At 36.4% G+C, this 21,120-nt stretch overlaps 1 protein-coding gene across 1 annotated transcript in view; it reads left to right on the top strand.

Annotated features, from left to right (window-relative positions):
• The window catches only part of KLHL4 (kelch like family member 4), a 91,435-nt gene extending 70,610 nt beyond the window's left edge, over window positions 1-20,825 (top strand). Inside the window, exons 5-11 of the mRNA XM_019536178.1 lie at window positions 671-720; window positions 1,132-1,340; window positions 6,473-6,697; window positions 9,956-10,118; window positions 13,751-13,963; window positions 16,150-16,321; window positions 18,701-20,825. Of these exons, the coding sequence (XP_019391723.1) occupies window positions 671-720; window positions 1,132-1,340; window positions 6,473-6,697; window positions 9,956-10,118; window positions 13,751-13,963; window positions 16,150-16,321; window positions 18,701-18,760 (1,092 nt within the window). The 3' untranslated portion in view covers window positions 18,761-20,825. The remainder of the gene's footprint in view (window positions 1-670; window positions 721-1,131; window positions 1,341-6,472; window positions 6,698-9,955; window positions 10,119-13,750; window positions 13,964-16,149; window positions 16,322-18,700) is intronic.
• Window positions 20,826-21,120: the final 295 nt, after the last annotated feature.

Here is a 21,120-nt window from a genome sequence, read left to right as displayed (position 1 = left end):
CCATGGGTTTTTTTGACCACTGGTTATCTAGGGGTCAAAAAAAACTGTGGGGAAAAAAAATGGAGCAATGCATGCTCGGCTGGCGTGCACTCCTAAAAATCGGAGCTTGACTACCTGGAGTTGGCAGAATCACCACAGATGCAGCCCCAGGAAGTGCACAGGACCCCAGGTAAGGCTGCTGAGGCTGTGCTGGCCCCATCCTCCCCTACCCCATGGGAGGCAAATTGTCATGCACCAAAGCACTCAGCACGGGTGTTCCCTGGGGACAAGTAGTGACAGCACAGGGTTCACTGCCGCTACTTGTACCTGGGGAATCAAATGTCCATGCACATTTGAACATGCCTGTGGAGGTGCCTCTGGTGTTACTCATTGCTTAGATTGAAACAGATACATGACAATTAGAGATGGACATACAGTTCTGAAGCAAACTGACATTCTGTGGCAGCTTGATATTTGTACTGTGAGATTTTGTTTTTGTTGAGATGTGTACATGAAATATATATATGGAGAAATATGTCTTGCAATGCGATATGCAATGCCTTATGAAGTTGTTACTTCACATTGTCTTACATTGTTTATAACTCAAATATTTTCTTCTCTGGTTTGCTCTAAACTTCCTAATTGGTCAGAATCATAGATTTTTTTTTCTTCTTATCCAATGTGTTTTTAGAATTTGAGTGGAACCACAAATCACTCTGGTCTGGACTATTTGGAATGTATGTGGTGACAGAAAGAGTGCAAGGTTTTATTGTTACATATTAACTATTACTCTGGCATATATTTGATTTTAAACTTATATAAACATACTGGCTATTAGTATAATGCATAGACATTTTTGCATTAATATAAAAGCATGTGTTAAAACCATGCTACTATTTGTGTTCAAGTCTCTCTACTGATTTCAATCAGAGTAAGACTGAGCTCATAGTTTTAACCTGATCATAATGCATAAATAAAAATATAATCTTTGAAGAATTTATTTTCTTGTATTTGCAATATTTTATGTCAGGTAATCTATTTGGACTAAGACAAAGTTAAAATGAGAGATGGGCCCCAGTTGAGGGTTAGGATTTGTAATTTTGTTTCAGTTATCAAGCTGCATCTTCCCTTTTAAAACTTGGGTGCATATAGATCAATACTTGTCTTTGCTCAGTTACTAGCAGATCTAGAAAACAGTCCCATGTTTGTGGATGACCTTGAGTGTCAAAAACTTCTAATGGAAGCTATGAAGTATCATCTGCTACCAGAAAGGAGATCCATGATGCAGAGTCCCCGAACTAAACCTAGAAAGTCTACAGTGGGTTCACTTTATGCTGTGGGAGGCATGGATGCTACTAAAGGCAAGTATGGAGGTTTGTTTGGCTACCTTATGAGCATGACAATGCATGGAGATTATATAACATTAGGAATTTATGTAACTATTTTAAGCTTTTTATTAAAGACAATGGAAGATAAGGATGGTAAGAATTAAAAAAAAATCCATTTGTCACATTCTGCCTTCTAACAGGAAGAGTGACTGAGCAGGACATAAGCTCTAGACACTGCCTAAAAGAAGGGATCTAAAAGAGTGTCTCATTCTCCAATCCCCCTCCTGCAACCCATACCTTCCTACAATATCTGCCAACTACAGGGAGAGCAGTGCAGCCACTGCTGTGTAGGAGTGCGAGTGAGTGAGAAGCATTCTGTGAAATGTAGTTTATGGTGCTGGGAGAGATGTCACCTGCTTTTTTTCTGCCCAAAATTGGTGTTCTTTTGGCTACTCAACATGCATGTCAGCAGCAAAAAGAGAAAATGACATCTTCCTCAACAGCAAACTCCCCTCATCACTGCTCCAATACCATGTGCTGCTGCTGTTGTTTTGCTGACCCCTCTGTCAGAGTTGAAGCTGCTGCAGCTGCTGCATGGGGAGGTATGTGGGGGGAAGAGAAGGTAGAGAATAGGGGAATGGCCTGGGTACAGTACTGGCCAATAATGCCTATGACCGTACCTCAGTGGGGAATTTACTTCTCAAAGTCTGGGCTTTAGATGCAGTTCACTGAGCATGCAAACATTTAGGGTTTTTGAATTTGGGTGCAAAAAGTCACAAAAAAATTATGGTATTTTCTGTTTGGAAAAAGCTTGGAAGATTTGAGACTTCAATTCCAGCCAAAAGGTTGAAATATGTAAAGGAAAAAGTATAACTCAACAATAATACATTTCTGCAACAGTTTGTTATAGGTCTGGTTCCAAAAAAATATGTACATCTTCTAAATATAAACAATCTTTAATTACTGATTAATAATAAACTATTATTGAATCCCCAGTTAGACTTATTCTATTTTTTTTTGATCTTGCAACAAAATTTCACAGTTTTCAAGACTGAAAGAAAATAGAATTTATAGTTGGAGACTGACTGTTACAGCTGTTATTTCATGGCTAATAATTTTGATTGTCATAGCTGAAGTAGTTTTCAATCACAATGCCAGACAGATGAGCAAGAAACCCAGGTTGCAGGTTGTCCTTTTTGGATTACTATAAACTGTACATTGAAATGTCATTTCATAGCATTATGAAAGGAAACATTTTTAACCCCCCCAAAAAGTTCCAAGTGCAGGTTCATGAAAACTTACATCACTTTGAAAACAGAGAAGTTAATATAGTAAGAAACACAGTAACCCAGGGTTGGGCAATTATTTGGGCCAGAGGGCCAGTTAGGGAGTTTGGATCAGCTGTTTAAGGCTGGGTCAGCGTCATCCCCACCCCGATCAGGTCAGCACCCCCACTGCCCACGAGCCAGCTACAGCACACCAAAACTTTCTAAATATCCGAGGACCCCCATGATCAGGACACTCAGCTGAGGGATGAGATGGAGCTGTGGGTGGGTAGGAAGCAGCATGTGGGAGTTGGACAGGAGGATGGGGCCAGTGCCAGGATCGTAGGGCAATGACAGTGTGGGGCTGGGGCTAGGACAGGGAAGGGGGAAGACCCATAAGGGGGGCAGAGTACACACACTGGCAGAGGCAGCAGAAGGAGCTGCCACTGCTGGGGCTACTGCAAAGCAGAGTCTGTCCACTATGCCACCCCAGCCCTGCTGCATGCCTGGGGGTAGCAGTACCGGCCGTATGTGCCACGACCTAGGCTGTCCCCTACACTCGGGCTGGTTGGGGCTGAGGGACCTGCCATGGGCAGGACAAATTCCTTTTGCAGGACAGATCCAGCCTTCAAGGTGCATTTTGCCTACCCCTGGTTTAACCTCACACTTGCTGTATGCATGAGTCTGGAAATACGATTATTCTAAAATGTTATGGGGTTACTTTACAGAACTCTTGTTCCTGAGAAAATAAGAAACAAGACAGAATGTTATAAGTAGTTTCAAGTCTAGTAACTCATTAGATATTACTGCAGTTTGCTGTATGAGTTGAATATTAATAGCATTTCAATACAGTTACCCATTCTATTTTTAGGTTAAAAGAGTGTTAAATAAGATAGCACTGTACCTCACTTCCTCATCATGTATGTATGACAGCCAATGTTAACAATAGTAAGCAAAATGTTTAATAAGATTGATGTGTACCTCCTGAAGTGCCTGGAATAGTTGTCACCCTACTATTTCTTAAATGTGGAACACAGATGTTGACACATCACTAGCATCTAAACTAAAATGTAACTTCTATGGCTGTAGCAAGAAAATTTGTTTATTATCTGCTACCAAGAATTGGAAGTTTATTTTACAAACTGGTTTTCCATTAAAAAAAAAAGTTCCAGTTTATTTTCCAAGTAGAGGCTATAAAAAGAAAGGACTTTTCAATGAAATGTGCACTTCCCGTTAGTGACTTTTCACTTATTACCTTGGAAAAGAGCCATTTGTTTGAACTTTTGCCTTTTGATATTTAGGAAGAACAGCATTTCCTCACCTCCCACTCTCTTAGTGCCATTCTTTACCACACCCAGAGCTGATGCTGAATTTGTAAATTTAAGTCAACACCCAAATAATCATTGTAAAGTGCAACAACAGCACTGGAGGCAGGAGGAGGGTAGAATTAACTACCTTCATAGCAAGCACACCCTTATGTAATAGAGAGTAAGAATGCTAGGAAAGCATGTTAGTTCTTCTCTCAGATGATATCTTGAAGCCAAGTCATTATGTGAAATAGATCAAAGAATAATCAAAACTGTTCTGGGCTGCATTATTCTAAAGTAGTAGTTCTATTCCTTGGTTTTATACTCCAGGCAATGCCTTGGAAACTGCCTGCTCTTAGTTTTCACTAATTTTTTGACTCCAGAAAAATAGCAAAGCAATTCTGTTGCGAAGAATTCAGAAGCACTACAGAAGTTCTGATGGTTTCTAATGTGACAGATTCCTATTTTAAATCTCTGGGTTTCTCTTGCAAACCACGTTTGCACACCTAACAGTGCTAACTTTGCATGGGACCCCATGGGACCCTTGGAAGGATCTCAAACCCATGGCACCCTGATTGAGAATCACTGCTCTAAAGTGTTTACGTATCTGAATCTCACTAGAGTTGAATGGATTCTGGGACCCTGTCTCCCTTAGGCTCCTTTCCAACACATGCAATTTGTTTCAGCTGTTTTTTTATGTTAGTATGCTGGATATTTATTTCAATCTCTTACTATAATAAGAGCTGGGAGCAAAAACTAGCTTGTTTTGATTATAAAGAGCATAGGGAGTATTCAGAAGAAGGAATAGTAGACAAAAGAACAAAATGGATAAAACAATGAAAAGAATAATCCAAAGGATTGGTAACTGAGGACATGAGGAGGAAAAAGGAGAAAGGAATACTATTAAGAAGTAAGAAAGGGATGATGTTGCAAGTTAAAAGAGGGGGCAAGTCAAAATACAGAAAGGTGAAAAGATATTTTAAAATACAGCTTTCAAAGTCTTGGTTATTTTAGTTTCACAGATCCCACAGCATCTTGGAATAAGATTTTCCGAACAGGCTCTGGTAGAAAGTCCTTCTTTTTAAAATGTTTTGTAAGGATTATTTTTAACAATACCTGGATTTTGAAAGGCAAATAGATCAGAACAGTTGCTATTTGTTTTTTAAATGTAATGGAAGATCCAGGACAGACTGTATTTGAGAGATCAGTATGCAGCAAATACTAATCTTTCTCTTTCTTCCCGTTACCATTCTGGCAGCAAACCCTAATTGCAAGTTTGGTGGCAATTTATATTCACCAATCAAAATTATCAGTTTTTACAAACTCCTATTGGGGTTAGACAGGAGCCCAGTTCTAATTTTCTCCTTTGGTTGTCCTTGTGAGCCTATGAATGAAACCTACCAGTCTTGTCAAAGGTACGTTACAGCTTGTTATAGGTGTGATTAACAATTGCTCCTTGACTACTTTGGCTATGGGCCAGTAGCTTTCGTGCTGTACTAAATCAGCACGTAGAGCAGCAGCAACAACAGCTGCTGGGTAACAGGAGCCATTGCTTTGAAAGGTGCCAATTCTGAGTGGCAGGGAGTCAAAGTCTTACCAATAGTAGGAAGCCTGCAGTAATAGCATTATTAAAAACTCAGTGTAAAAAGAAAAAATAAGTGAGAATATGGCTTGCATGTTATAGCAGTCTTGCAAGGCCATAAGAGCATAGCAGCATAATCAGTAGCATAACCACTACGTGCTTCTTCAAAACTTAACCCCCTGATTGCCTACATTTTAAAAAAGTATCAAACCCTACTGTGAATGGATACTCACACATTTTCTAAATGGCAGAGCTCTAGTTCCAGTTTTTGTATGCTTGTAATATTTGAAGCACAAATATTAAAAAGCACCACAGTGTTCTGATCTATCTGTCTATCTATCTATCTATCTATCTATCTATCTATGGAAATCAAGAAAATATTTTATGGCAATTAAATAACTATGAACATAATAAGCCTGAAGAACTTCTAAAGATTACAAAGTGTTTACAAGCAATTCTGTATTTCCTAGCACTCAGTTTACACTTACAGATGGCCTATATATGTGTTAATATTATATCAATGCAACAATATATGACAATAGTATATTAATTTGATTTAATGCAATTTACTAAGATTTAACAGCAGCAGCCTAAGTATTACAGGCATTGGTTATAAGAATCAGTGAGCACATCTACATGAGTCACTTTCAGTACAAAAGACTAATTCTACTCCACATTAGCATGGTAGGCAAAACCTAGGCTAACGCGCTAAGGCCCAGTAAATTTAGTCTATTGTGCATTAGAATCACAAAAAGACCATTTGTGCTAATGTGCAGTAGCACTGATTATGGCACATTAAGTTAGTACCTGTAATTACAGGCACTAAACTTAATGCTCCATAATTACAGTGCATTAATGATTGTGTACACGTACCCACTGGCCATCATTTTCAATGTTTTTCAATTTAATAAAGTTTCTGTTCTTTTGGGATGGACAATCTACTAAATAGTATATATTAATGCACTATGCCCTCATCTATTCAGAGTTTCAAAGTGATTATGCTTTTAACAGGAACCACAACAATTGAGAAATATGATCTTAGGACAAACAGTTGGGAACAAATTGGTACCATGAATGGTAGACGGCTACAGTTTGGAGTAGCAGTAATTGACAACAAGCTTTACATTGTGGGAGGACGAGATGGTCTGAAAACCTCTAATACAGTTGAATGTTTCAACCCAATTACTAAAGTTTGGACTATAATGCCTCCAATGTCAACACACAGACATGGCTTAGGTAAGAGTTACGGTTTCTTTGTAATGTATAGCTCGTACCATATTCAAATCAATGCAAAAGTCAATTGACACATTTTTATAGTACCCAAAATTATAAGCATTGTTTATAAGGGATATTTTTGAGAGCTAACCAGTTTCCTATTGTGTTAAATGTTTTCCTTAATTGTTTCCATATCACCCAATTTGCACTAAAATTTTGCGAAAGAATATACATATTTCAAAATAAAAAATCAGTAGGAAATTCTAGAATCCCATGTGGCATTAAAGGAACCAATTTGGAATATCTCCCATTCCTTATTCAACTCCTACATGTACCATTGAATTCAGTTAGGGCTTCAAGTGATTAGTAACTAATTATGATTAATAAAATATTTTTTTTTATGGTTTAGTAGACCTAACTGGACCTACTTTAGATGGTGCCTTTAATATACCCACTGCATTGCTCCTTTTAATTTATTTAAATGAATATTCTACTACTTTATCTATTGTGCCATTCTGACAAAAATCTATACAACTCTGATATAACTTAATATCTTTGGGCCTTCATTCCCCTGTAAGTCCTCATATGCAGTTAATAAAGAATGTATTAAATAATCAGTAAACATCTAAATGTATACTCCCATTTTAGAACAATGAGACGGAGAAAAATTTAAGTTTGAGAGGACAGTATAAGTAGGGTTTAAAACACCAGAAAATCTCTCTCTCTGGATTGATTTGTACCATGCTTCTTAAGAAATGGACAGCTTGCTTGTGTTTTGGTAAAAACAGAAACATTGTAGGAAATCTGGGATGTGTTCAAGAAGAGGTGGGTTATTTTTAATGCAATAAAAATTAAAAGCTACCAAGCTCATATTATAAGCACTCCAGGTTTTTATGGCATGTATTACTTTTATGCCAAGCACTCTGTATTAACATGACACCTTTGGGTTCTTTCCAAGTTTGTCAAAATAATAAAAGCAAAGAGTGGTATTAAAGACCATGAGGGTTATCATTCTCATATTAGGGGTTACATTCTTATCTCAAGGAAGTCAATGGGAACATTATTATTATTCAATGGGGCAAAATATTAAATGTTAAAATCCTGTTGTCCAAGGACAAGAGCCATTGTGGATACAAATTAGTATAAAGTGCTGGATTGCTATTTAAAGTATAATTTTAGTCAATTTGGTAATTTAATTGAGTTACAGATGCTGTTTGATTAATAAAAAACTAGTATAAATGAATGTTTATTTTTCTTTTATACATACAATACCCAGTAGTATGTGTGAAAGTTAAGAACTTTTGAACCCTTGTATAAACTAATTAGGGAAATGTGACAGGGTTAATTTAATATTTGCTTTCACCCTGGGATTATTGCCCAGGAAAACTTTAATTCAGTTTTTTGTAGGCTGATAATGTTAGTGAAGTTAAGGAATCAGGTTAACTAAAAGCAGGCTAAGTCTGAAATTGCAGAAGAAAAAAAAAAGTTGTAAAGACACTGTAAAGTTTAGAAGTCTTCTGTCCTTGATAAGAAAACAAAAAACAAATAAAAAGACAAAAAGCACCAGAAGTGTTTTAAGCATAGCATGTTGGGTTTTTTTGTTTTTTTTTCCCCAGATCCAGGCAAAAGTTTGTACAATCAGCACACAGAAATTAACTCCAGCACAGTTCATGCCAGAGTTTATTTCTCCCAGGCACAGCATTTACCTACCTATGTCCCCAGGCCAGCAGCACACTGAGCTGAGGCAGAGGACTTGGGGTCAGCTTGCCAGCCTTGGACTCAGCTTGGCTCAATGTGCTGTGGAGGGGTTGTCTGGGACACAGAGGTGCTGCAGTGCAGGGCTAGCTGACGGGCAGCTCCCGCACTGTAGCACCTTCATGTCCCAGTCAGCCCCATTCGCCATCTACATGAGCATTTTGACACAGTCTGCTCTGCTGTAGGATAGTGCTTGTCCTGGACAGTAGTATTCTACAGGAGTTAATTAATTTACTGTGCCCCAATATGCATGTACGTGAGGATAGTGACACTAATACAAAGCTAATTAGTCAGCTCCAGAGAAAAGCGCCCATGTAGATGCAGCTACTAATGGAAAATATGACAGGCCGAGTAGCTTAATAAATAATTCGCATAGTATAAAAAGGGGTTTTCATTTGAGATCTTTCCATCTTGAGGTGGATGAACTGCCTAATTAACTACTTTGTCAGGGTGGTAATTTACTTTTTATGATTTTTTAATTGTTAAGTTTGCGATAAACATACAGAATTTTTACCTCAGTATTGATAATTATCTAACTGAGGGCTTTTTTTTAACTGTCAGCTCCTGCTAAGCCTTTCGTATTCTAAACAGAGTCAATTTTTATCTTGTCTCATTCCAATGAAACCTGGTAAGATTGTAATAGTGCAAATTATTAAAAGGAAGAGGGAAGTTATTGGAATGACAACAACACAACTGCCACAAGTTAGGTTCCTCAACCCACATCAGCCTGATTTGCTAGGCTATTTTGCATTTGAAGCTCTATTAGCTTTTGTGCAATTTATATGGAGTGAGCGCTTATGAAAAATCTTAAATTGGTATGTTATATTTGGGCCTGTAAATATGGATTTAGAAAAATAATTTTAGCAGCCAGATTGAAATTCTTTCTTCCTTTCTTTCTCTTTTTTTTAATTTTTGCTTTGGTTATTATACGTAGCAAAATAAAATCCAAAAAAGAACAAAAACAAACAAAAAACCTTCAAAGATTTGTAAGATAACTTATCCCTAAAAGGGGTAAAGCTTCTTTGGTAATTGAGTAAACATTTTCCTGTCCCATAATATGTAGGAGTAATAACATGAGCTTTTTGTAACTTGAAAGCTTATTTATATATACATTAATAAGTATTAACAGCAGCAATATTGCATAAGTCAAAAAAGACCAAAATGGACCAATCATGGAGACAGGAATCCTCAGAGTTATAGTTGTTTTCCCCCTGAGAATTTGCTGAAAGGTAGTGTTTTTCCCAGAACTATAGAAATGCAGTACTTTCATTGAGTATCCTGCGCAGATGATTTTCATTCTGCTCAGTGACATATCAGCTTTTATACAGATGTTCTTAATTGAAGTTGTATTTGTGTGAGGAATTTTTTAAGGCAAATGAAAAGTCATAAGTAACTTTTAAAGACATAAGTAATTTTAAAGTCATAGGTACTTATGAAAAGTCTTAAGTAATTTTTAAAGGCAAATGAAACTGGCCTTTGGCTATCAGGTATCAGACTAAATTTTATCCCTAATTTTTTTCTAAGGTGTAGCAATGCTTGAAGGACCAATGTATGCAGTTGGAGGCCATGATGGATGGAGTTATCTCAATACAGTAGAAAGATGGGATCCACAGGCACGGCAGTGGAATTATGTTGCTAGCATGTCAACTCCTAGAAGCACAGTAGGGGTTGCAGCATTAAATAGCAAGTAGGTAAAAACAAAAAGATTAACCCCTTATTTTGTTTTCTGGTATTTTCTTCCTATAAATGTTCCTTTAATGAGTAAATTATGTTTTAAAGGTGTTTTGCTTATTTATAATTACAATAATTTGAGAATGATTTTACAGTCAATTTAGAAGTTAGCATTTTAACACTCATTTTAGACTTTTCATCTATTAGCTTTTTAAAGAAAGTTTCCATTTCCACGTTAAAATCAACAAAAGTCTGCTATTACAACATCTATAAACCCCTCCCCCTGCAAATTGACAGTAATCCCTATCCACCAAAAAAAGGTCTCTCTCACACACACACACACACACACACACACACACACTGCAGCTGTGGCAAGTCCCAAATAAAAAGAAGAACAAGGAACAAAGGAAATATATTGTATACAAAGAAAGCGAAGGAAAAGTTTTATGTATCAAATTTGAAATAACTACTATCCCTAGAGTTTCTAATCCTAGCAGGGGTTTATTCTGCCCCTTTCTCATTTAACATAGACAAATTAAATTCCATGGGATGTTAGACATGGATCTTTCAAATAAAATATGGTATGTGCACTCTCCAGAGGTAGTATCTAATGAAGTGGTCTGTAGTCTTGCTGAATGAGCTAGTCTTTATGGATGCCTATACACGTGCTCCGGGGGGGAGCAGTTGCATTTGAATTAGAGCTACTCTCGGGATCTGCTCTAATTAAAATGCTGGAAGTGTCCCATGTATTCAGTGTCCTGCATTTCAAAATTGCAGTGCTTTAACTAAAGCTTGTCAAACAAACTTTAGTTAAAGCACCCCTGCCACCATTTTGGAATGTGGTATGCTGAATATATAAGATGCTGCTGCATGCTGGAGCATTCTGATTGGACACTTCAGCAGACCCAAATCAAATCTGCTCTGGCACATTCTAATCAGAATGTGTCAGGAGACAAGTAAGAGTGCCTTAAGGTGCCAGTCTGCCTTGCCTCCTGCCTGACTTCAAACTAACATGGCTAATTATCTCTCTCCAGATATACTAAAATTCTCAAGAGCTTTGCATGGAACTAGAATTTTTATCTAGGCATTTTAAACTAAAATTGTCATTCTTCCCACTCTTACACACTAATTTCTTTGGTATTCTATTCCAAAAATGTCTACATTTCACTACAGAGTGAATATCACATTGGTACAGGACAGGGTCATTTTTACTTTCATTTTTCCTTCTCCGTCATATCTGAGATTGGATGGACATAGGAAATCTTGTCTTAGACAGAGCTGTTGGAGTCAGTGTACCATCTTATCTAACTCTAACAATCCTCCAACCATGATTGTTTGAGGGGTATATATGAGCTCAAATGGGGTATGGACAGATGATCTTACCAATATCATGTTTTACAATACTATTTCATGCTGCCAAGCTAATTTATGTGGATCTAAATTCAACTAAGTTATGACCCATGGATGTGTTACATCCACCCATGGGAGAACAAAGCTCCTAAATGCCTTTATCCCTACAGATATTAAGTTTCTTCACATGATTTAAGTTACAGTGCTTAGACATTGAACAAATTTAATGCATATATTTACACAAAAAATTAGAGTAACAGAACTATTTGAGTTCCCATTCTCTTACAGAGGAAAGACCTTGCAAACATCCTTAATATAAACTTCACCAGAAGCTCCTCAGAATGTCTTCCAGAATGATATGCAGGAAATTGCTTTGTTGAAGAGGAAATTCATCCTAATGTAGCTAAGCCCTTGAGCACTCCTGAAATAGGCTGCCTGTTTTCACGAGCTCTAAATTTAAATTATGTCTGTTAGTTTTGTGAGGTAATCTACTGCACAACAGGGAATAGGGTGAGATCATGTTTGCTTTGATTTCTTCCATTGCAGCTTACCAAAAGTCTTCCATGTAGTATTTTTCCTTTTCCGACATTTCCCTAGACCTGTATTTTTGACCATCAGGTTTCTGATCTCAGCAAAAAACATTTTGCATTTTGGTAGGAAGCTATTTTGCCCAAGGAATTACTATAAACACTACCAATGTATAATATAGGATACTTGGCCTTTTCCTTGGAGAAGTAAGGCACATCTTACACTTATTTTTAAACTATGTCTACTGTGGTTTTTAGCATATAGTCTTGTGTTGTGTTATAAAGGGTCTCTCAGAAGGAGAGGGGATGGATCCTAGAATCTCTCTGTATATATGTAATATATATGTGTATCTCTATATTAGATATATACATGTTGTCCACAAGAATTATAAAAAGGTGAGATTTATCCAATGCACCAATTAAAAACCAAACAAACCAAAAACCAAACCATAGCTGTGTAAATGCCAATCAAAGTGCACCCCAAAAACAATCTACCGCCAACACCTATCCATTAAATGTTGGATTTCATTAAATGTTCATCTTCTGTTTCAACCATAACTAATGCTGCTTTCACTTGCCAGGGAACTAGATCTTGATCTAGCTCCTATTTAGTAGCAACCTCATGCAAGGTTCAAGTTATCAGTATAAACAAGTCGCCAATATAAGCAAGGCAAACTGTTTCCAAAATAATATAATAAACTTATGCAGTCTTTGGAATACAGATGCAATTTGACAGGTGTTCTCCAATGAGAAAATATACAGATGTACTCTGTACCAGCTATAGTGTTCAGGCTCTCAGCAAGTAGCATTGCTACCTGTCCAATCTGGAAGTGAAAAGGGCACAAATAACTGACAGGTTTCACATAAAGAAAACCTTACATGAGCTATATTGAGCTCATATGCCACCACAACTGGCTCAAATCAGTCAAAGATCTATAAGGGCTTGAGGACTTATGAAGAAGCTCATGAACAAACAATTGAAAAAATGTGTTCATTCGTGGGACAAGCACCATTTCCAACATAGGTGCCTAATCAGGATTAAACTTCAGGTTACTTTGATTCAGGTCCTAACATTATGCAGGCACTGGAAAGACAGGCAGCTATTAACATTAAGCAGAAATGAGCATGTCACTCACACAGAATAATGATACATTAGTATAAACTGCCTTACTGTTTGCCCAATAGTATCACAACATGTTGAACAGAATGGATGACACAGCTGGTTCCTGAAAAATCATCAGCCTTAGGGTCTTTCAAACCCAAGCAGAGAGATAAGGGTGGGTCAAAAATGTTGTTCATATAATATTTGGTTCGTTAAAAAATCTTTTAAATATTAAAGCATAGTAAATCTGTTTAACAAATGCTGCGTTTAAAATGTCAAACAGCTACAAGCAAAAATGTTACTTGATGGAAACAGTACTGGTATTTTCCCCTTACCCCAGACTACCTGTTTCCTGTTTTGTTTTTTTAAGGTTATGTTCCATGAATAGCTCACTTACAAAGAAGGATTTTTAATTTTCCTTTCTTTTTTTTTTTTTTTTACTGCTTAAAATATTTACATTACTGAAAAGGTAACCTTCCCTCCTTATGTCTTAGGATAGTAATTAGGCAAAAAGAATTACATGGTATAATTGTTAGATACCAAATTTCAGTAATTTCTAGCATTTTAAAGCATTTTAAATGAGACTAACCAAATAAAATTCCTCTTAAAATAATGCAAGCAGTTGTGTATGTTAACAGTTCTGGTTTATCCTCATGTGGGTTATTATAGGTTATATGCTGTTGGTGGACGGGATGGCAGTTCCTGCTTAAAATCCATAGAATGTTTTGATCCTCACACTAACAAGTGGAGTATGTGTGCTCCAATGTCTAAGAGAAGAGGAGGTGTTGGTGTTGCAACATACAATGGATTTTTATATGCAGTGGGAGGTCATGATGCACCTGCTTCCAACCACTGTTCTCGACTTTCCGATTGTGTGGAAAGGTAAGGATGTTTTTATCTTCTATGGAAACAGAAGTATAAATTCGCTTATGTTGCAAAGGAAACTTCTTAACTAAAAACATTACATTTGCGAAGTGTGTTCCAAATGTTAAGTACATTTTAGAAAAATGTAAGTCTCTGCTGTAGCTAGTTAGAAGTAAGAGATTTTAAAACCAGGCAGGGTAGTCTAACTTACATGTCATAAGGTCTAGATATTGGCATGTGTTTTACAAAGATAAGGAAATAATTGAGATTGTGAAAAGGTCCAACAGTCATCTCAGTTATGTATTTATTAAGCAGAATAAAACACTATAGATTAATTTAATTGGAATTGCTTGAAGGTTGAGGGTCATGTAAAAAAAACCTTGAACAGACCCTGGAAGGTTTGGTTTGTGTACCGAAGAAGTGATTAAACATACCAATTTGAACAATTAATAGATGTGTTTTTTCTGGAAGGCAAATCGAGTGCCTTGCGTTATGATGAAACTCCTAATTTACTTGTATAAGATTCAACAAAGATCTAGTTAATTTGTTTTAAAAAACAAAAAAGAAAAGCAAGGAAAAAGTTTTAGAAATATATTAATTAAAAAAGATCATAATTTACAGTAGTGAGAACAATTGATGTTTCAGTTCTCTGAATGTTCAAAAAAATGAAAAATATGTTTTAGATGTTTAAACTAAAACTTTCAATACATTTGTTTCATGTTATATGAATTATTGTTTTGACATAAAATCATTTGTATTTTGAGTTCCTTTTAATATTTTTCAAAAATTTTTTTTCAGACCAAAAGGTAATTTTAAGTGAAGTAATATAATTTGAAAAATGTCAAAATTAAATATTTCTACTTTTAGATTTTCTTCCCCTCTCTTGCAGCATGAATAATATGATGAAAGCAATATTAACTCAAATGAACCAAAATTAATTACAATTTTTCATTGAAGATATGATTTTTGTCAAAGAAAAGATTTAACCCAATATATTTTCCTGCTCCACTCACCTTATGCTTTCCCTAATTAAGTATTTTTCAAAAATACATTTTATTCCTATGCAGGATCCTAACCAGTTCCTACGCACCTTTAAAGTTCCACTTGAAACCCTCAGTCCTATATTCGTTGTAGCTATACATGAAGGACAGTAAAGACAGAAGGATAGTTGTTGGACGTAAATACATTTCTTGGAAAAAACTTTCCAAATTAGTTCTTATTAAGCAAAGGTAGATTTATGTAAGAATCAGTGAAAATAATTTCCATAAGAAGTACTGATAAAATATGCAAACAGTGTCTCAGAAAAATGCAAACACCATTATTATTTAAGAATAATAATATTGTTTTGTTTGCTGCTGCCCCTTATCATGGTAATGTGTGGTATGAGCTCAGATGATAAGAGTACATTTATTCTCTGGGGAAAGAGTGCGACATCCTGTTTGACAATGACTCATCTGGCTATTTAATAAGCCCTGTTGGCAGAATGTGTAGACACTACTGTTGTAGTCTTCTGCAGTGTTGCTTTAGGAAAGGCAAGTGAAACATGGATGAACATACAAATAGTTATGGGGCTTGTCATTGTTAAATTCTACTTTCAGTCATCTTGATCTCCTAACTTCAGTGGAATGCATTCAGATTTAGAGCAGGTTAACTTCAGGATACTGTCTTGATTTATTGTGCTGTGGCCAACAGGGAACTGAAAAGGTAAAGTTTTTCCACATATTAAATCTTGCTAAAGGTCACTAATAATTACACAAGATAAGTTTTACTCATGCAATGAAATTTATTTTAAATGTAGCTTTGGCATAATACAGTGCAGGCAACTAAGTTATGAGCAAAGGGATAAAGCTATACCTTCAAATCTACAGCCATTTATATCATTAAATAAATGTTGCAATACTGTTGGTTAATACTTTGTTCATATTCAGATTGCATTACAAGAATTAAATTTATTTAAGCTGAAAGGAGACTAGAACTATGGCCATAAAATGGGAATATATATTTCATGTGCTTAAAGAGTCCTCTAGTGGTTAAACACAATATTTAATCATGTTATTTCTACTGCTGTACATGAATGTAGACAGAACAGATGAACAATATCACACTTGAAATTAACCTGAGTTATTTAGATTTTAAAATTGTGGTAATCCTGACTTGCTTCACTCTAATTATTATTTTTTCATTATTGTCATAAAATATTGTAGATATGATCCTAAAACAGATGCCTGGACCACAGTAGCACCTTTAAGCGTTCCAAGAGATGCTGTTGGTATCTGTCCTCTCGGGGACAGGCTGTATGCAGTAGGGGGCTACGATGGCCATACTTATCTGGACACAGTGGAGTCATACGATGCACAAAACAATGAATGGACAGAGGTAACTTCATATAAATAAATTAAAAGCTGAGCACTAAATTAATTAGTCACAAGGAAAAAAGAGAAATTACATTAAAAATAGAACAATAAGTCTCACTTTTTCTGTAATGTATCAAGACACTCTACTATCCTGATTTTGTTATAACCTTATATCTTTAAAATCACTAGCTAATTCTCAGATAAAACTGACATTAGGATGGTGTTAAGGTGGTGTGTGTGTATGAATAATTTAGAGTATAAAACATTAAATACTTTAATTATCCCCAAAACAGCTGTTATGAGATCACAAATTTCAGAAGTATTGACATTAAAATAAAATAAAGCAGGTTAAGCTATGGTACAGCACCCTCATCAAAGTTGCCATTGCTTTGGAAGTATGTCATGCCATAACTTAATGAATATTAGTATTTGTGGTCCCAGATCAGATAAAAACTGATTTTTAAAGACAAATTGAACACATTTCAAAGACATTTGTCCCTTTGTTTCTAAAGGTGTCCAAGATATTCTTGTATGTTAAACAAAAAAGGTTAAATTGTTTTCTTTTTCAGTTTCAATATTAAAAATAAGTTATCATTGGCCCTGGGTTCTAGACAAACTTATGGCTACCTTTGCCACATCATACGTTCCACTGAACATAAAGGATTATTATTGAGATCAATCTGATCAACATTAAACAAAACAATCCGATTTCAATGTAGACTTTGCAGAGACTGACTGGTAAGGTGCCACATTAAGTGTTTGGTGACATTGTAATTTACTGCCAAGTTGTCTTAGACAACTACATGTTACGTATGTCTGCTATACAACATTATGAAATCCTAACTTCCTGTAGTCTAAAAGATTTTGGGACCTACAACAACAATGAAGTCCTGATTAAATGTGAATATATAAGGAGCAATGTTATCCACTTAATATTATTTTCTCCTTATATGTTAGTTACTGTTGAAGTGCAACTAAAGCTGACAATGTAGTGCTCATTCACAATGTAGTGCTTTCTGTCTCAAAATAAATTATAAGGGAATCCATCCAATTTCATGGATTTTTTTCAGAATGACCAAAAAGCTGCAAGTGTCTTGAATTCTGTATTGTTCTGCCTCATATGTATATTAGTTACCACTACCCTCTACTGGAAGGATTTTTAAGCCTGCTCAATTTTTTCACTATTGTTTTCTAGAGCAGTGATCCTCAGCCAGGGTGCTGCAGCAAAGAACTCAGAAAGAATTGCTCTATTACTTTTCTTTAGTCAAAAAACAAGTGAAAACTGTGAGCTGGCATTTTCTGAGGAGTGCCAGTGAAAGGTTAAGAACTGCTGTTCTATACCAGCAGATGTTATGTTAAGGCTAAGTACAGACATTCAAAAAATCCTTGGTGGAAGCTCTCAATCACACTTTACTTAAAGTGCTGTAAGATAGAGCAGGAATGAACTAGGCAGATATTCACCATTTGGTGTGTGTTGGGGGCTCATTTACTACCTGCAATGGCCAGGGCCAGCGGGCAGGGGGCATGTCCATATGCCTCCCAGGAGGCTGCTGGAGTAGCTCCTCTCCCCAGCTCCCCACCCCCAACCAGATAGTGACTATCAGCAGCAGCAGGGGAAGGGGGGAGAAGGGAGCCCCTTCTGCTGCAAGCCCCCCCCCCCAGCTTCTTGGCTAGGGTCTCGGGAGTGGGGGAGGAGAAGCAAGCCAGGTCTGTGTGGCAGGGGGCTTCTCTTCTCCCTCACCCCCACTTCTTGAAAGCTGCATTCAGGAGTTGCAGCTCAGGGCTGCCTGGCCTGGCGTTTTGCTATGCTGTGAACTGGGCCCTGTGGGGAAAGAAACCCCCCTTCCATACAGCTTGCTGTATGGGGTTTCACAGTTGGGGGTGGGACAAGACTGGGCTTGGCCAGTTCTGCCCACCGTGGGTGGGGCGTATTCCCTCCCCAACCCCAGTTCTTGGCATAGCAAAAAGCTGGGTGGGGCACAGCGCTGTGCTACAGCTCCTTGCTGCAGCTGTCAAGAAGCTAGGGTGGAGGGGTTGGGATATGGAGCCCCCGTGGCATGTGAAGCCAAGCCATGGCAACTTTAGTTGAAGTTTGGGCCCACCCTCCCTCCCTCGCCTGGAGGGCGGGGGTAGTTTTACCTGTGTTCTGGCTGGTGGTCTGCAATTTGCTGGGCTAGCCACTTCCAGTCCACAGTGTGTCCCACAAACTCAGGAGACACCAGTCACCCCTGCAAAAAATCATGCTAGTAGCAAATATCTCATGAGTCTTAGAAAGACACACTTTAATTAATTTCCATCTGCTAGAAAAACATTGCTTTTAGAGAAAGTAAACTACTTGGCTTTATACCTGTGAATCATAGTTTATATAAAGTTAACTAAACAAAATGTTTCTTACATTTAGGAAGTCCCTGTCAATATTGGAAGAGCTGGTGCCTGTGTTGTTGTAGTGAAGTTGCCGTGATGGATACTTCTGGTGAAATAAAACTTGAGTACAGGTCCGTGAAACTGTGACAAGAGAAGAAGAAACAAGTTCCAGAATGCAATAAAAATGATATACATTTCAGCAGTCCTCCACTGTAGGGAAGACTCAATTCTAAGCCATTATATGGTTTGAGCACAAAAATTTACTTTCTCTGCTCTGCAAAGTCAGAGGTTTTTGAAAAATATGACTCAGTATTTTGTTACACAATACACATTCGTACAATAATATCTTTAAATAGTTTGTGTCCACTATGGAAGTTTACTTGTTATTTATAAAATGCAATAGCAGCTACGGTAATCATGTGCCCCTGAACAAGTGTCAATATACATTGTTTTCCTTTCAATATCAGGAGCAATGATGACATTAAAATTATAAGCTTATTTACTATAAAGTAAATGAAAAGCAAATAATACAACACATAAAAATCTTCCTTCAACAGATAACTGCGTAAAAGAAAGTATCTTTAACAGCTATTCACTGGCAACAGAAAATCAGTAGCTGGGACTTCATATTTAAATTCAGAAATAAGATTAATTAGTAAAATATTTAAATTTGTCATATAAACAAATTCCGAGCAGCATAGAATTTGTTCTTTTTGCAATTGCATTCCCTCCTGCCCCCAAATTTTATCCTGATCCTCTCTATGCATTTGTAGGATTGGAAATATATCCATTTGAGAAACATATTAAATTAAATTCTGTAAGTCAAATTTAAAATATATTGAGTTCAAACAGTAGCACTGCGACACTATTGCTTTATTTTTTTAGCAGATACTAAAGGACATCTCATTTATCAAAAGACAAATAATATTGCTACTCTAACTTTTATTCACTAAAAATTGATGATTTGACAATGCATTGATAAGTGCTATTATTATGCTGATCACAATGTGTCAGATTATTCACTGAATAATATTTGCCTACTAACCATCTGTCAGAAAGTGTTAAATGAATTCGGCATTTCTTGCAATAATCACCATGCATTAGACTTTATCACCAGTAAAATGCTGGTAAAATTACATTCATAACTTACAAAATGGAAAATGTATATCATATTGATATGACAATCTATGACCTCAGCTGAAGAGTGCCAGCTTCCTCCAATGTACAGTATAAATATTAGAGTCCAGGAACATGTGTACTGTGTAACAGTATGTACCATTGAAATAAGCATGTTTACATTTTATCTAAAACTATGTAGAATGCTACAAAACAAGATTAACTTCAGTGACAGAATCACTTGAAAAACAGCACATAATTAGCATGCATGCCTTTTCTTCTGTTGTGTGCTAATTTAAGGATTTTGGTTTGTTTTTCTCATTTTGATCATGTCATGTACTGGAATTCTATAGTAGAAAATGTAATGTATGTAAAATGTTCTATACTGTAAAACACGTTATTTGGGTAGTGTCTATTTTAGCTTTCACCATGAAAAAAAGTCAGAGTAAAGTAGTGAAAATGCTCTATGAACAAGTAAAAAATAACTTTTGTGATAGAATGTTGCATTTTCAGAATTCTGCTGTATGCTATTTTAAAACACTTTATACCACAAATTGTGTAGAAAACTTCTAAGAAAGAGAGATCACTGGGATATTTATAAAACGAAGCAAATAAAGGTTTTTAAATTTTAAAATTAATTTACACATTATGTTCATATTGTGGGCATGCTGGATTTAAATAAATTTTACTTTCTCTCCTAAGAAAAACACCATGAAATTCTGGGTTGCATTTAACAAGGGATATACTTTTTGATTGTTTGTATTTCAAACCATATTGGTTTACTTTATATCAAGTGTTGCTCAACATATCAAGTTTGCCTTCCCTTTTCTGATGTTGTGCTATTACTAGAAATGATCAAGTGCTCATTCATATAGCTAAAACATTTCTAAATGGGAGAGAAAATCTAGTTTAACCTTAGTATGTTAGACACAGCTATGAGTTAAATCCATGCTGTCATCCTACTGTATTCTTGAGATACTCTCTCACTCCAGTTTCTGCATGAGGTTCAGATAATAAACTAAGATTATCTTCCTCTTTATACCCAAGTCCTAGGAACCTCACTCCACTATTCTTTTCTGCCTCTGAGTACTAAGATGCAATACAAAAATGATGAACTTCATTGAGGCGTTCCTAAGAGCTTCCAGGCTCTCTCCAGCAGACTTGTCTGATTCACTTGCCTACGTGCTGTAGGCATAATAACTGAAATGCATGGAATGGCACAATCCAATTTACCAGATTTGAACAGCTTTGTTCAAAGCTGTAGTTTCTAAATTGAAATGTAAACCATTTGGGAATAGGGCTAGCCAGATAAAAAACTCTATGACACAAGCCTGAGATTTT

Source organism: Crocodylus porosus, unplaced genomic scaffold (genome assembly GCF_001723895.1).
Source record: "Crocodylus porosus isolate Cpor-Errol unplaced genomic scaffold, CroPor_comp1, whole genome shotgun sequence".
NCBI classification, from domain to species: Eukaryota; Metazoa; Chordata; order Crocodylia; family Crocodylidae; genus Crocodylus; species Crocodylus porosus.
This window is presented reverse-complemented; position numbering and strand designations above follow the sequence as displayed.